Source organism: Brachyhypopomus gauderio, unplaced genomic scaffold, assembly GCF_052324685.1.
Source record: "Brachyhypopomus gauderio isolate BG-103 unplaced genomic scaffold, BGAUD_0.2 sc40, whole genome shotgun sequence".
In the NCBI taxonomy this organism is placed as follows: Eukaryota; Metazoa; Chordata; class Actinopteri; order Gymnotiformes; family Hypopomidae; genus Brachyhypopomus; species Brachyhypopomus gauderio.
In genome coordinates, this window is record NW_027506868.1 from 3,374,390 (window position 1) to 3,389,039 (window position 14,650).

General features: G+C 43.5%; 2 protein-coding genes across 2 annotated transcripts in view; one reads left to right on the top strand and one right to left on the bottom strand.

Moving 5' to 3' along the window:
* Positions 1-2,525, bottom strand: part of lonrf1 (LON peptidase N-terminal domain and ring finger 1) — an 18,116-nt gene extending 15,591 nt beyond the window's left edge. The window contains exons 1-3 of the mRNA XM_076985552.1: positions 1,910-2,525; positions 980-1,095; positions 725-847 (exon numbers count right to left, since the gene is read on the bottom strand). Coding sequence (XP_076841667.1) covers positions 725-847; positions 980-1,095; positions 1,910-2,525 — 855 coding nt within the window. The remainder of the gene's footprint in view (positions 1-724; positions 848-979; positions 1,096-1,909) is intronic.
* Positions 2,526-2,579: 54 nt separating this feature from the next.
* Positions 2,580-14,650, top strand: part of LOC143485884 (low-density lipoprotein receptor) — a 44,118-nt gene continuing 32,047 nt past the window's right edge. The window contains exons 1-7 of the mRNA XM_076985553.1: positions 2,580-2,705; positions 3,244-3,371; positions 6,930-7,018; positions 7,406-7,777; positions 7,960-8,079; positions 8,961-9,086; positions 10,068-10,239. Of these exons, the coding sequence (XP_076841668.1) occupies positions 6,958-7,018; positions 7,406-7,777; positions 7,960-8,079; positions 8,961-9,086; positions 10,068-10,239 (851 nt within the window). The 5' untranslated portion in view covers positions 2,580-2,705; positions 3,244-3,371; positions 6,930-6,957. The remainder of the gene's footprint in view (positions 2,706-3,243; positions 3,372-6,929; positions 7,019-7,405; positions 7,778-7,959; positions 8,080-8,960; positions 9,087-10,067; positions 10,240-14,650) is intronic.

Consider the following 14,650-nt stretch of genomic DNA (forward strand, 5'->3'; position numbering starts at 1 on the left):
CAGGTGTTACACCGAGAACTGTGACCTATCGAGATCTGTTACTCCTGACTAGCCTGGGCAGGGGTCCGCTCGGATTACTGTTAGTATATAAATAAATATATAGTAACGCACCTCTTCTAATGACCAGTAACGTCAACGGCGTTGTAACGACAGGAAATGTAATTAATTATATTATCCCGTTACTGACAAAATGACGCCATTACGCAACGGCGTTATTCGCAACACTGACAGACACACACTACTGCACATGCATAGACACACACACACACAGAGAGTAACACACTATTACTACACTACTATAGTGCTGGAATATGTCAATCACAAATAGGTTTGAATACACACTGGTATAGAAGGTTTAGTTAAAGCTATAAGGAGTCAATTTATGTACATGTGGGTGGTAATACAGACAGGGCCTTAGAAATTGGTAGTAACAAACTATCAACAGCACAACACAAGCTGACCGATTCACACATGCCCTTCTCACCAGTACGGACACAGTAGGTGTTAATAATGTTAATGTGTGTTAATGTATAACAGCACTGCACTAGAGCACACACAGCCATCCAGACACAGCAGAACACAGATAAACAACCACACTGGCACAACTCAGCAAACACCACACAACACCGACAGCAGCAAACAAGAAGTGGTGGAGATCTCAGGAGATCAGCGAGCCAAAGAGCACCAAAAAAACACGTAAAGAGGAAAAGAACGAAGAACGAACCCTCTCAACTTCCCTCTTGGCCTGCTGGAAGCTCTCGTCCACAGCAAGGCACTGAAGGAACAGCTGTAGAGACTCATCCAATCTCCCCATGTCCTGCAAGACTTTAGCTTTGCAGAAATAACCCTGCACAACAGAGAGAGATGGAGGGAGGAGAGGAAAGGAGAGAGAGAGAGAGAGAGAGCGCATTATTTTGAGGCTCTGTAAGTAATTCTGCTCATTTGCATGCAGACGTGCACCTGAGCTGGAGGGGCTCACCTGGAGAGAGGGGGCCACACTCAGACAGGTGTCCCAGTCCTCCAGGGCTCGGTGGTAGTGCTGGAGCCCATGATACGCCTCTGCTCGACACATCCGCAACCTCACGTTACTGGAGTCTGGAACAAAGACAGAGAAAGACCATCAATAACAACACAGGGTGGATCATCTACAAAGAGGAGTAGACACTCCTGGGTGATTATGACTACTCAAACAGATCATCCCCACCTCCTGATGCACAGAGCATGCACACACACACAAGATCAGTACTGCGTGTATCAGCAGCATTTGAGAAGTTGTATTTCAGTTTCACTTCAGTGTTTGTGGCACTTTAATGTGTACCAGATGTGTTCAGTTATTTTTGTTTCATGCTAATCTGTTCTGACCCTAACCACAACTGTAATCCTGACACTGACCAAGGAAGTTGCCTTTAAAATCTGGTGCTATTAATAACAGTATCCTGCCATTACATTACCGTCTTATCCTGAACTAATCATATTTATCTGTGGATCTGAATTCGCTGTACAACATGGATACTGGATATTAATATTTTCTCTGGCAATTATCCGAGTAACAGTTAATAACACACAGTGTGTAAAGAATTTCTCCACCTCTCGACATTACAAAATTCTGCCCTGCGCGTCACGACCTCCCTTACACAACGTGTCTTCTGCGCATGCGCTTTTCACCAACGTTTTGTAACAGCGTCGGGTTACATGATCCCGAGCTGGAGGTTCATTCCACAACACACAAAACCCAACCAACACCTAAATGTTGCTCAGTGGAACTCGGACAATCAACAAAACAAAGCATTTATTTAAATTCGGCAAAAGCAAACGCTAAATAATCTGGTTGAAAGCACTAGGCGCTGTGAGCGTGTCTTTAGGCGTGCTGGCGGTTCCGAGCCGGAGCGCAGGACGGTGTGGACCGTACCGGCCTGCAGCAGCTGCGTGGCCAGGGCCGCCGCCTGGAGGAAATGCTGGGCGCTCAGTAGCTCCTCCACCTCGCCCGTCCTCCGCCTTGTTTTCATGTCCTCTGGAAACCACTTTTCTAGAAGTCCACTTAAAACCACATTGAGTCGGATCTCTCCGGGCTTGGTGCCGATCTCCTGGCCGCACACTCCACATTTGGGCAGCAGGTCCTGCAGTAAACACGCTCTGCAGTAGGAGTGTCCGCAGGAGATGGTGACGGGCTCCCCTATGAACCTGCGGCAGCCCGGACACTCAAACTCATCCTTGTTCCGCTCCTCACAACTTTCTCCCACCAGAGGGGCCGTTTCTTCTGCGTTCTTCTTGAAGTTTCGCAGGATGCAGCCCACCAAAGTGCTCAGCTGGTCCGGGCGAACCGAGTCGTTGCGCAGCGCCACGGTAAACATCTTGATCGCTTCCTTCAGACGGTTCTGGGACGCCAGCCCGTCCGCTTGGAGCAGAATGAGTGTGTGCTGGTCCACACGGTCTTCATCTCCACACTCTCCCTCCGCCCCGGACGGGATGAAGAACCCTCCCCGCTCCTCTGACGAGCAGCTCCGCTTGGGCTTCTGCACCGACATGCTTCAGAGGACAAACCTACTTTTGGGTATTTCTGCTGGTGTCCCGCAGATCCGGACCGATCCGCGCAGGTTCGGCGAGCGCGCGACTCCGCCAGCGTGTTACATAAAAACAGCGTAGTCACGTGACTGCCAGCGCGTCCTTCCTATTGGCCAGAAGCCTCGATTACGAAACCTGCACTAGTAAGTTTTGTAACTGCGATATTGAGAAATGATGGTGTAGAAAATGCACCCCCCCCAGATGTATGAAGTAGCTACAGACGCACGGAGCAGCTGGGAGAGGACGCATTGAACACGTACTTTTACATATTTAAATCATGTCACAAGACAAACGGTCCACACCCGATCCACTCACAGAAGGCGGTTGGTTACTTAAGCAATAAAATATTACCTTTATTATTGCGAAAATCTACTCCAAAAAGTGCCAACAACTGCGTCTCAGTACAAATACAGAGGCAGTTGTCTGTATTTTTCAGATCATGTCGAGTGTTTTCACTGAAAGGTCTGCGCATGCGCTGAAGGCTATTCCACAGTTATAGAGATCAGGTCAAATTTGAGTCAACGCGCTTAACACAAATAATTAGATACTGTGTTCTACAACATTATTAAATCATTGGATCGACAAACGTTTAGGTCAACAGCCATAACACAGATAAATCAGACTGGCTCATGGATAATTGGGTTTAACGAAGTCACCTAACATGTTGTCCTATGTCACCAGGAGGCTCTCTGGTCCACCTGGGGGGCCACACACTCAACCCTGCCTACACACCCTGGGGGGCCACACACTCAAATTCCACTCCAGTACGGTTATGTCCTTCTAGCACTTACAGAACGGACAGTGAACATGTAAGTTCAGGTGTTTGACCTTTTAAATACGACTCTGATTCATGGTCTCTTTACTTGTGGCTTGAATTCAATGTGTTTTTATCTCGTAATTACTTATTCGTCTCATATTTAGTGTAAATTTAGTTTTAATTAAGGTTGCATTTTGGCTGTCTTTAGACAAATACCAAAGCTAAATACAATATAATCTAAAGTTTAGATTATACTGTATTTAGCTTTGGTATTTGTCTCGTGTCTAGACTGTTTTATAATTAGCATGTATTTTTTTATTAGGGACTCTCTGGGTTATATTTACCTGTATTGTGATTATTTTGTAGTTAGCTTGTTTTGAGTTTAAATATAGTTTTTAGTTTAGTTTGTATTCGATGATGATGATGATAATGATGATGATAATACTTTATTGTGAGATCAGATCTGAAATTTGTCTTGCATACAAACAGTAGCTCCATTAACACATTAGCATCACAACACATAGGACAAAAACATTGTACAATACGTACATCATTCACTCATATTTTAACACTTTTTAGAGTTATAGATTAAGTTCTTTGTTTAAGTTAAGGATTGACTGATGTACAAAAAACTTGTATTGCTTGTATTGTTTGTCTACTTTAAATTATTTTGCATTACGTTTGTAATGTATGTTTGTTTGTTTGTTTGTTTTGTGTTTAGCTAGCTAGTCTTTAAGTTGTTTTTACCTTGTCTTTTTGTATTTATATTTTAGCTTGTGTTTAGCTTGATTGTAGTTTCCCTTTAGTTTGTGTTTAGATTGTACTTGTATTCAGTTTGGATTAAGCTTGTATTTAGTTTACAGTATTTAGGTTGTTTCTTGTATATAGGTTGAATAAGTTTGTCTTGATTTAAATTTGTATTAAGCTTGTATTTAGATTGTGTTTAGTTTGTATTTGGGCTGAGGTTGTTTTCAGCTTGTATTGCAAATGTGACAATGTGACAACATTCAGGCTTGTTGGTCAGCACGTTTGCATCTCAGCACGGGGGTCTTGGGTTTGTGTCCCTCTGGGTGGAGTTCTAAGTTCTCCCTGGGTGGGTTTCCTCCGGGGTCTCCGGTTTCCTCCTACAGTCCAAAAGTATTGATGGTGCTCTGTCCTGGGTGTGTCCTCTCTCCCCTCCCTGTGTCTGTATGTCCAGTGGTGGATGCTGCTCTGTCCTGGGTGTAACAGGTTATTAACTGTATGAAGTTAATGTCTTATTTTCCTAAAGGGGTATAGCAGAGTAACGGTGAGCATCACTGCACTGGTATAGCAGAGTAACTGTGAGCATCACAACACTGGTATAGCAGAGTAACTGTGAGCTTCACTGCACTGGTATGGCAGAGTAACTGTGAGCATTACTGCATTGGTATAGCAGAGTAACTGTGAGCATCACTGCACTGGTATAGCAGAGTAACAATGAGAATCACTGCACTGGATAGCAGAGTAACCTTGAACATCACTGCACTGGTATAACAGAGTAACAGTGAGCATCACTGCACTGGATAGCAGACTAACCTTGAATATCACTGCTCTGATATAACAGAGTAACTGTGAGCGTCACTGCACTGGTATAGCAGAGTAACAGTGAGCATCACTGCACTGGTATAGCAGAGTAACTGTGAGCATTACTGCACTGGTATAGCAGAAGTCCAATGTTTTCTCTTCATTTGTGTTACGTTTCACATGCTTAGTAAACTTAACCAGCATGGCGGATAAAGGATGTGCATGACTGAAGTTTCCAGAGATAATTGTAAAAGGTGCTGTGTCTGTAACCTAGCAACTACACTGTGTGTGATGTCATGGGCATCAGTGTTAGCTGAGAGTGTGAAAGGTCAATGTGAGGACTTTAAAAGCAGATGTTATGAACCTAAACATGCTGCCAGTATTTCTGGCACACACACACACACACACACACATGCTCCTTCACAGTGACGTGATGGGGCACCTTCATATACATCAGCATGTTCATCTACATAACAACCCCTCTTCATGCCTCTGGGCTCTTGTCTGCTGGTCAGTTCAATATCAATAAAAAAAATCTCCAGATTTAATTATATTCAACTGTTTGACTCCTCACCAGTGCTCCCACCAGTACTCTCACCAGTGCTCCCAACAGTGCTCCCACCAGTGCTCTCACCAGTGCTCTCCCCAGTGCTCTCACCAGTGTTCTCACCAGTGCTCTCACCAGTGCTCCCACCAGTGTTCTCACCAGTGCTCCCACCAGTGTTCTCACCAGTGCTCTCCCCAGTGCTCTCACCAGTGTTCTCACCAGTGCTCTCACCAGTGCTCCCACCAGTGTTCTCACCAGTGCTCCCACCAGTGCTCTCACCAGTGCTCCCACCAGTGCTCTCACCAGTGCTCCCACCAGTGTTCTCACCAGTGCTCCCACCAGTGCTCTCACCAGTGCTCCCACCAGTGCTCTCACCAGTGTTCTCACCAGTGCTCTCACCAGTGCTCTCACCAGTGTTCTCACCAGTGCTCTCACCAGTGCTCTCACCAGTGCTCTCACCAGTGCTCCCACCAGTGCTCTCACCAGTGCTCTCACCAGTGCTCCCACCAGTGCAGTGCTCTCACCAGTGCTCCCACCAGTGCTCGCACCAGTGATCTCACCAATGCTCCCACCAGTGCTCTCACCAGTGCTCTCACCAGTGTTCTCACCAGTGCTCTCACCAGTGCTCTCACCAGTGATCTCACCAGTGCTCCCACCAGTGTTCTCACCAGTGTTCTCACCAGTGCTCCCACCAGTGCTCTCACCAGTGCTCTCACCAGTGTTCTCACCAGTGCTCTCACCAGTGTTCTCACCAGTGCTCTCATGTGATCTTTCTCAAGCTTTTCTATTACTGCAGTAGTTTATTTGCCACATCAAGGTAAAATCAAATTTTAGCCTGGTGTAGCAAAATTGCTAAGTAGCCAATACTGCTGCTGCTTTATCACCATTCACAAAATGATGTGTCCCACACCGTGTCCCACACCGTGTCTCACACCGTGTCTCACACCATGTCCCACACCTTGCCTCATTTAGGGGGTCCAAGGACGTTGTGACAGGGCTCTGTGTAGAGTCCAGACGACAGGCCAAACATGGTGAAGCAGGGTTTAGCTCTTATGCTACATATATCTAGAACTAGACAAACCTAAACATCTCCCCAATGTAGCGATATGTAAGTCTAAGTTAAAGACATTTCAGTTATTGTTATTGATAAGCATCTGTACGACATCTGACAGAATGTTACTTTGGTATTTTATTATTACACTCCATGTATTTTTCTTCATTTTATTATTCTTGTCTTGGTTTAAGCTGTGAATAATGTGGAAACGTATTTTGCTGACAGCGATGTTTTGGTTGGTGAATTGAACATTTTTAGGTTTTTCAGGATCAGTGTTTGAAGCTTTTATTAACAGTGACCAACCTCCTATTGTTAAAATAGTTTTAAAATAGGGGAATATAGTTTTAAAAGAAGGGAATATAGTTTTAAGGGACTGTAGTTCTAAAAAGAAGCGGAACACGTGCGTATGTTTAGCGCGAGCCCCGTTGACAGCCGCGCGCTCTGACGTCATATTCTCGCGACAGATTTGTGCAGAGGTCGACTAAGGGAAGCATGGACCGGCTTGTTGCGGTGCTGCTGTTAACTACTTTATCGCAATTAAAATTCACAGCAGGTAAGAATTTATTTACTGTGTTTTAATCTGCAGCTTTATTTGCACGCACACGTGTGTGCTCATTAAATTGCATATGGCTTGTTCGTTTAACGCTGCGGTTGTATGAGATTATTTTGCTGTCTCACCTGACAAGGTGACGGGTATAAACGTCCAGGACCAGCACACACTCCGGTCCTGCTGGAGTCAGGTGCCAGAATCGATCATTTATACTATTTATTAAAATAAATCATTTATACGAACACCATACTACAGCCAGCCCGAGCCTAGAGAGACATCTGTGTTTTATCATTTTAATGCACACACGGTTAGACCGTCTCAAACCGTTCCGTTTTAGTTAATTTCGTGCGTTTTTACAGGTCTTAACGAGTGCGTTACACGTGTTTTTAGGTGTGAGGCGGTGCAGCAGCGAACAGTTCACGTGCGGTAACGGGAGGTGTGTGTCCGCCTCCCTCCGCTGTGACGGCGTGGATCAGTGCGGCGACGGCAGCGACGAGCTGTCCTGTCACAGCTGCACTACCGGCGCCTTCCACTGTGTGGCAGCATCGCGCTGTGTTCCAGCCTCCGCGCTGTGTAATGGACACCCAGACTGCCCAAATGGTGAGGATGAACAACTAGGGACGTGTGCGCCCCCTGCAGGACCAAGACCGAAACCCTGCATTAGCTCCGAGTTTGGTTGCTCTAACGGACAGTGTGTTCCTCACTCGTGGAGATGTGATGGCTCCAGTGATTGTGAAGACAGCAGTGATGAGGACAACTGTGGTACTGAGTCACTTCTGAAGACACACACACATTGATCAAAATATTGATAGTGTGTAATACTTGTGCTAAAGTATTGTATTAGTGTCTATGATTATGACGCCCATTCAAATGTGAGTGTAGATGCTGTCATGGTCACTCTTGTGGTTTCTCTTCCTCTGATTGCTTTATCGTTTCCTCTCTAGATCAGAATGAGTGTGAGATCAATAATGGTGGTTGTTCCCACGTGTGTGTGGACTTTCCATCGGGTTTTGTGTGTGATTGCCCTGCAGGCATGCATCTGGTGACAGACACGCACTGCAAAGGTGAGTGGACTTCTGTTGGCCTTTTTCTGAAGACGAGTCTTCCTAAAATGGCCACATGAGCCTCTTGCTGATCAGATGAATAAGAAAAGGCGGGACCATGAAGCTAGGCTTTTATCAAGTGCTCACCACTTGATCAGTTCTGCTCTGATGCGGTGCCAAGTTTTATTAAGCGATTGATTGAGACAGTGTTCAGTGAGCAGCACAGACCTTGCACTGGCAGCTCAGTCTGCTCACTCACACCAGATAAGTGCTCAGGTTAAACAGAGGAGGGTGCTTAGATACCAAGTGCTGAATTTCCAGTAAAACACTAGAACACCACCAGGTGGTGCACTGCAACCATGAGATGGAGAGTAACCAGATAAAGGAAATTATGGTATGGTTTGCTGGTTGCTATTTCTAATTCTGTTGTGGTGAAAGTCACCTAAATCTGATTTTCTACTTGCATTAGATTTTTTTCCTCATTCACCATGTCTAAGTGTGACGTCTCTGGCATTAATCTGGACAGATCACGCAGTGCTGCACAAGCAGTGCTCCTCTAGATGTGGGCACACGTCTCACACCACTCACATCGCTCACACCGCATTTTCGGACATGTACGCCTGTCCTGTCCTGTGACTGTAGCCTTGTGTCAGGATCTTACCCTAGCAGTAGCTGCAGGACTCTTCTGAAACATCACATCAGTCCTGAAGCTGCGGTGTTGTTATTATTATTATTATTATTATTAATAATATTATTGTTATTGTTAGATAAGTGTCATCTTTATCTGATTTAAGCATCCTTACAGTTAGCTGTGATGAAGATTGTTTCTGTTTCATTGTGCACGTGTAAACCAACTTGTTGGCTTAGAAGTATAAAGGTGTCTGTCCTTCTCTGTTTGATAGAGGTGGATCCGTGTTGGGATGCTGATGTGTGTGATCAGGTGTGTGAACGTGCCAATGGCTCCTTCACCTGTGACTGTTATGATGGCTATGTGAAGGACTCTGAGATGGGTGTTTGCTTGGCAACAGGTGGGATATGCGTATTTGAGCATTTTACTATTATAAAGTGGACTGTGTGTGTGTGTGTGTGTGTTAAGTGCCAGTTTGGCTGGGGGCTGAGAGCATGGTACTGACCAAGGTTATAATCGTTAATGAAAACAAACGAAAAAACGAAAACTGATATTGAAAAAACATTTTCGTTAACTGAAATAAATAATAACGGTAATAAAAAAAAAAACGATAACTAACTGTATCTATTACATGTTTAGAAAACTAACTAAAACGTTCTGAAATTATAGATAGGATACCCTTCGTTTTCGTGTTTGTCAGTTTATTTATAAGTCTTGTGGACTGATTTTCACCATCCCGGCTAGGTAGCACCGGGAAGGAGAATTATAATGGACCCTTGATCAAACCAATAGTTGCTGGTTAGTTAATATGCAGAAAAACCGCAAGCGGGTGGATGCACTAGTTAATGTGTTGAGACTGGATGTTTGGAAAAGTTTGGCTTTTCACACAAACCAAAATAGGGTTACGCGCCTATGTTCGTGTCTGTCCTAGTCTGGCAATTTTCAGCAGCAATATTACACAATTTGCACTTAAGGCTTCTATCTTGTGGACTGTTGTGGTTGTTCAACAGTAATTGAATGCATTTTTTAAATGGTATCTTTTGATTAATTTTTATTACACAATATTTACTTTGAACTTTTTGAATCCTGCACCTGACAAAGTATAAAAAAACTAAAACTAATACTAGAACTAATGAAAACTAAACTAAAACTAAGCTTTAAAAAAATAATTAAAAATAATAAAAACTAGCAAACATGCTCTAAAAACTAATGAAAACTAACTGAATTAGAAAAAAAAAGTCACAATGAAAAAAACTAAACTATATTGAAAAATCCAAAACTATTATAACCTTAGTACTGACGGGACCTCATGAGAAGGGTGTCGATTTAGCACGAGCTAAACGCAGATTAGGGATAGTGACAGGCATGTGTGTGTGTCCAGGTGATGTGGCGAGAGTGGTGTTCAGCACTGCTGAGGGGATTGGCTGGATGGATACGCAGAGTTCGTTGTGGAAAAAAATCACCAACCTTACAGGAGTTCCTGGACCTATAACGGCTCATGTAGCAAACAGCACCCTCTACTGGAGCAACCCTGAACACGCATACATTTATAGGTAAAGCTGCTCACAACAGGTGTCATTCAGATCTGGCTCATTACACACATTTCCTGCCTCTGAACATTTTGTGTGAAGTAGGATCATGATTATAGGTTCACTACTCCAGTCTCATCTTGTCTGTATAGTGAGTATATATGAGTTTGAGAAATGGTTTTCCTGCCTTTGAGCTTCTTGTGCCAATCAGACTGGGCTTCTGACTGTTATGGTATTAGTGAACCTCTGACTAAAAAACAGCTGCAGAAAACTAGAGCACATTATAGAATTCTGGAGAGGAACCCCAACTAAAGATTCGTCCTCCACACGTACCAGACACCACGACGACACGTCCCGTGGAGTTATCAGTGTTTGTGTTTGTAATTGTTATGAAATAACTATAAAGCACATGGCATTAAAATGGTACAGCTAACGTGATGTGAAACTGTAGGAATGTGTAGGTCATAACTGAGAATGCAGCTGCTTGGGCAGATAGGATGGTGTCCAGTTTGGGTCTGTGCACCTGGTGTGGGATCATGGGATTGTGAGGTTAACTTTGTTGGGCATGTTTGTGGGATTAATGTTGCAGGCATTATTGTGGGATTAATGACTGCAGCTTTTTGTGATTTTAGTAACATAACCAGTGCGGAGGGATAAATGTATTGCAGTGAGACTGGGATTAATGGGATTAAGTGGCTGTATTGGTACGGGAGTATGTGTGATAACTAGGGTTGCAGCGGTAACCGGTTTCACGGTATACCACGGTATTAAAATGCACGGTTATCATACCGTGTGGATTTGCTTATTACCGGTAAAAGGCAAGCCAGCGGAGAAACTCACCTGCACATACGCAACTCCGCTCCGGTTCAGCTACTCGGCACACAACGGTGAAGGGCAGAAAGTGCATCAGACTTAACAAAAAAATATGCTAAACTAAAATCAGCTGCGAAAATGACGTAATCGCATTGGCTAGCCGTGCGCGAGGATCTCGCGCGCTGTTGATTCGCGAGGTTGTGCACCTCTCGAAATTTGTAACTTTGCGCGCACCGCACCTCAGCGCAATGAACAAAGTCATGTTTGCAGGGTTCATACAGCTTTTTTTTTGTAATTAACATTTTATTGAATTTTTGGCATGAGTATAATACTTAACAAATAATAATACTAATAAAAATAAAAAATGAATAAAAATAAAAAAAATACAAAAGTCGATTGGCATCAGGCAGATAAGCAGATATTGTGGAAAACAAGGCATTTTGTTAGACAAAATAGCAAGGTAACAGGTAATTGTATATTAATTCCAGGAGTATTGTTGGAGCTGTTTATCCGTGTCCTTTCAAAGTTTGGTGATTTCTTCCAGCATGTACCTGCTGAATGCTGTCCCATTGTTCTGTGGTGTCACATGTCCCTTTCAGTCTGCCTAGCATTCTTTCACATGCCACACTTTCCACCATTAAATTTCTCCAAAGGTTTAGTGTAGGAACTTGAGGATCCTTCCAGTGTTTCAAAATTACCCTAGCACAGGTTAATAGCCCAGTTTTTAATATTTCAAAAAATGGTTTACTTATATGTGACACTAGAGTTCTGTCCCCAAGCAGACATAGTACTGGTGATCTAGGCAGGTCCTGTCCCAACCATTTACGCATAAGTTCCAGAACCTTTTCCCATAAAGGCAAAACCATGGGGCATTCCCATAACGTGTGTATGTACGTACCACGGTCTTTCTTCAGGGTACCCGTGGGTCCTTAAAAAGTCTTAAAATGTCTTAAATTTAGTTTTACATATTCAAGGTCTAAAAATGTCTTTAAATGTCTGGAATTTTAGGAGGGGAGGCATTAAAAAGTGTGTTGCTCAGTTTTTCTGTTTTATTTTACCGATGTATATCCCACAATAATTATCATTTCCGCAACGGCCGTATACTCCGCCTAATGGCAGTAGTACGTCACCTAACAGGTGGAAACAGCAGACGATGCTTTAGCTGCCTAACAAGCTGCTTTTCTTATTTGAGGGCTGCGGCGGGAACAACAATACAAGGCTCTGATGCAGACATGGGTAAATGTTCATTCAGTGAAGTGGCTGGAGGATGAAAAATATTGTGGCTGGCTGAAACCTTCCAGTGATTCGTATGAGGCGCGATGTGAACTTGCCGAAAAACATTCAAACTTGGTACAATGGGCTGTAAAGCGCTGGATTCTCATATGAAATCTGAAAAACACAAGCGATATGATGGAACTCGTAATAGTAATATGCATATCGAGTCATTTGCTGCTAACTGCAGTTTAACTGTAAGTGCCAAAAATGATTTGTCTACTGTGAAGTGCGACCAAACGTCTGTATTTCCCGGGACGTATTTCACGTCCTGTGAGGAAATGTCCTGATTTTTAAATTACCTTCATTGGACCATTCAATGTAAATGTACAGGCACTAGGGCACTGCGCACGGCGCTGCATGTGCCGTAACCCCTCAAGCTTTGTTTATACATGATGTGCCGCGACCGTCGCGAGGTTTCGCGTGCCGACAATGACGTAATCGCGGTGGCTCCGCCCCTGCGCGAGGTCCCCACGTGCTGTTGCTTCGCGAGGTTGTGCACCCCCCGTCAGCAACTTACAGTCGCCGCCACCCCCCCCCGTCAACAATTTACACTCGCCACCTTCTCCAGGTTCAAATCTCACTCCAAGAGATCTTGAAAAGTTGGCAACCCTGGTATTATTTTTTCTTGTGAGAGGTAGTGTTGTCACGATACTAAGAATTACAACTTCGATACGATACTTTAAAAAGTATTGAAATTCGATACGATTTTCGATACCAGTCAGATACTGTGCTCATTTCCGTTTTAAAGGCTTTTTATTTATTTTTTATAAACAAACAAATGAATATTGTATTTTGTTTCACAAATATCAAATAAATAAATAAAAGGTGTAGTCCCTACCACATTAAAACAGAAAAATAAATAATTGCACATTAATATAAATTAACATAAATAATAGTAGTGCACTCTGGAATTCACATTTAGAAGTTAAAAAAGGCTAGTGCAAAAAGTGTATTTTAAGTATACTTTAAACAACTAACTCTTTAGTAACTAAAACTTCAGTATTAGAGTTCAGTATTCATAGATGATTGATCCATTGTAGTACGATCACTCTTTTTTTCTCCCTGTATGCTGTCGCACTTACGGCTCTTAAACCAAGAATATGACATTTGCTAGGATACCATAATCGGACACATAATTTTGTATGCTATAATACTAGAATTGGGAATAATCACCAACCTCTTGAAATGTTTTGTACAAATATGCGTGCCTTCAGGTGTTTGGCCAGATTCGTTGTGTTAAGCTAGGTTTAAACTTTCGCGAGTGACCGTAGCGCGCGAGTCCGCACACCTTGTCCGCGTGCTTGAAACAAATATCTGTCTGACTGAACCGTTCTCTTGTATTACGTTAACAAATACGAGCCTCTTGTAATTCCAGGACGAAACATGAGAGAACGTGAAGACGTTAAAATTGGGCGTTTTGAAAATAAACAACCATTAAATAATGTGATAAAAAAGCGAATAATTTCGAGTATATGTATAAATATTTAACTAAAGTTTAACGTGCTGGGAAATATTGAAATGGACCTTGAAAGTGACGTACAAGTGCTTTAATTCCACCTTGTTGGTGTATGAACCCTACAAACATGACTGTTCATTGCGCTGCGGCGCGTGCTAAGTTACAAAATTCTAGAGGTGCACGACCTCGCGAATTGACAGCGCGCGAAGCTACCGCGATTACATCATTTTCACCGCGCGGACCCTCGCGCTGCTCGCGGCGCGTCAAGTATAAACCAGGCTTTAGCGCCCTTCGTTGAAATGTTCCGAAAGCACCGCCTGCAAACTGGCTTGTTCATATCCTTCGGTTTTCCATCTGTATCTGCTTCGAATCCAAAGTATTTCCACACAGCACTTCTGCTACTTTCCTTGTTTAATTAAGACGAGCTGCGAACACACTGCGTTTGTTTTAGCTGCCATTTCAGCATTACCAACTGTTCTGTGCATTACGGAACCTTGTGTGGGTCAAACGAAAGCGCATTTTATGTAAAAAGAATCGATTGGCTCCTTTGGTTGGTACAGCTTTAAAGCACCGTTTGCAGACCAGTTTTGATGTGTCCACGGGGCTGCCATGACTGTCTGAAATGTATGCAAATAATTCCATATTTCGCTTCGTGCGTGTAGTTTTTCAACAAGCTGAGGACGGTCCGCAATATTGCTTGTATTATCAGCCATCGTACACGGGTTCTTCTTATTCTGCAGAGAGGAGGCAAGCGCTGCACTGCTGTATGCGCACACTGCCCCCGTGTGGCACTCTTTGGAAATACTGCTCTTAAAAAAAAAAAAAACGCACTTAGTCCTATAGCACCGATACTAAGCAAACTGGGTATAGTACCGTTTTTAATGACGAAGT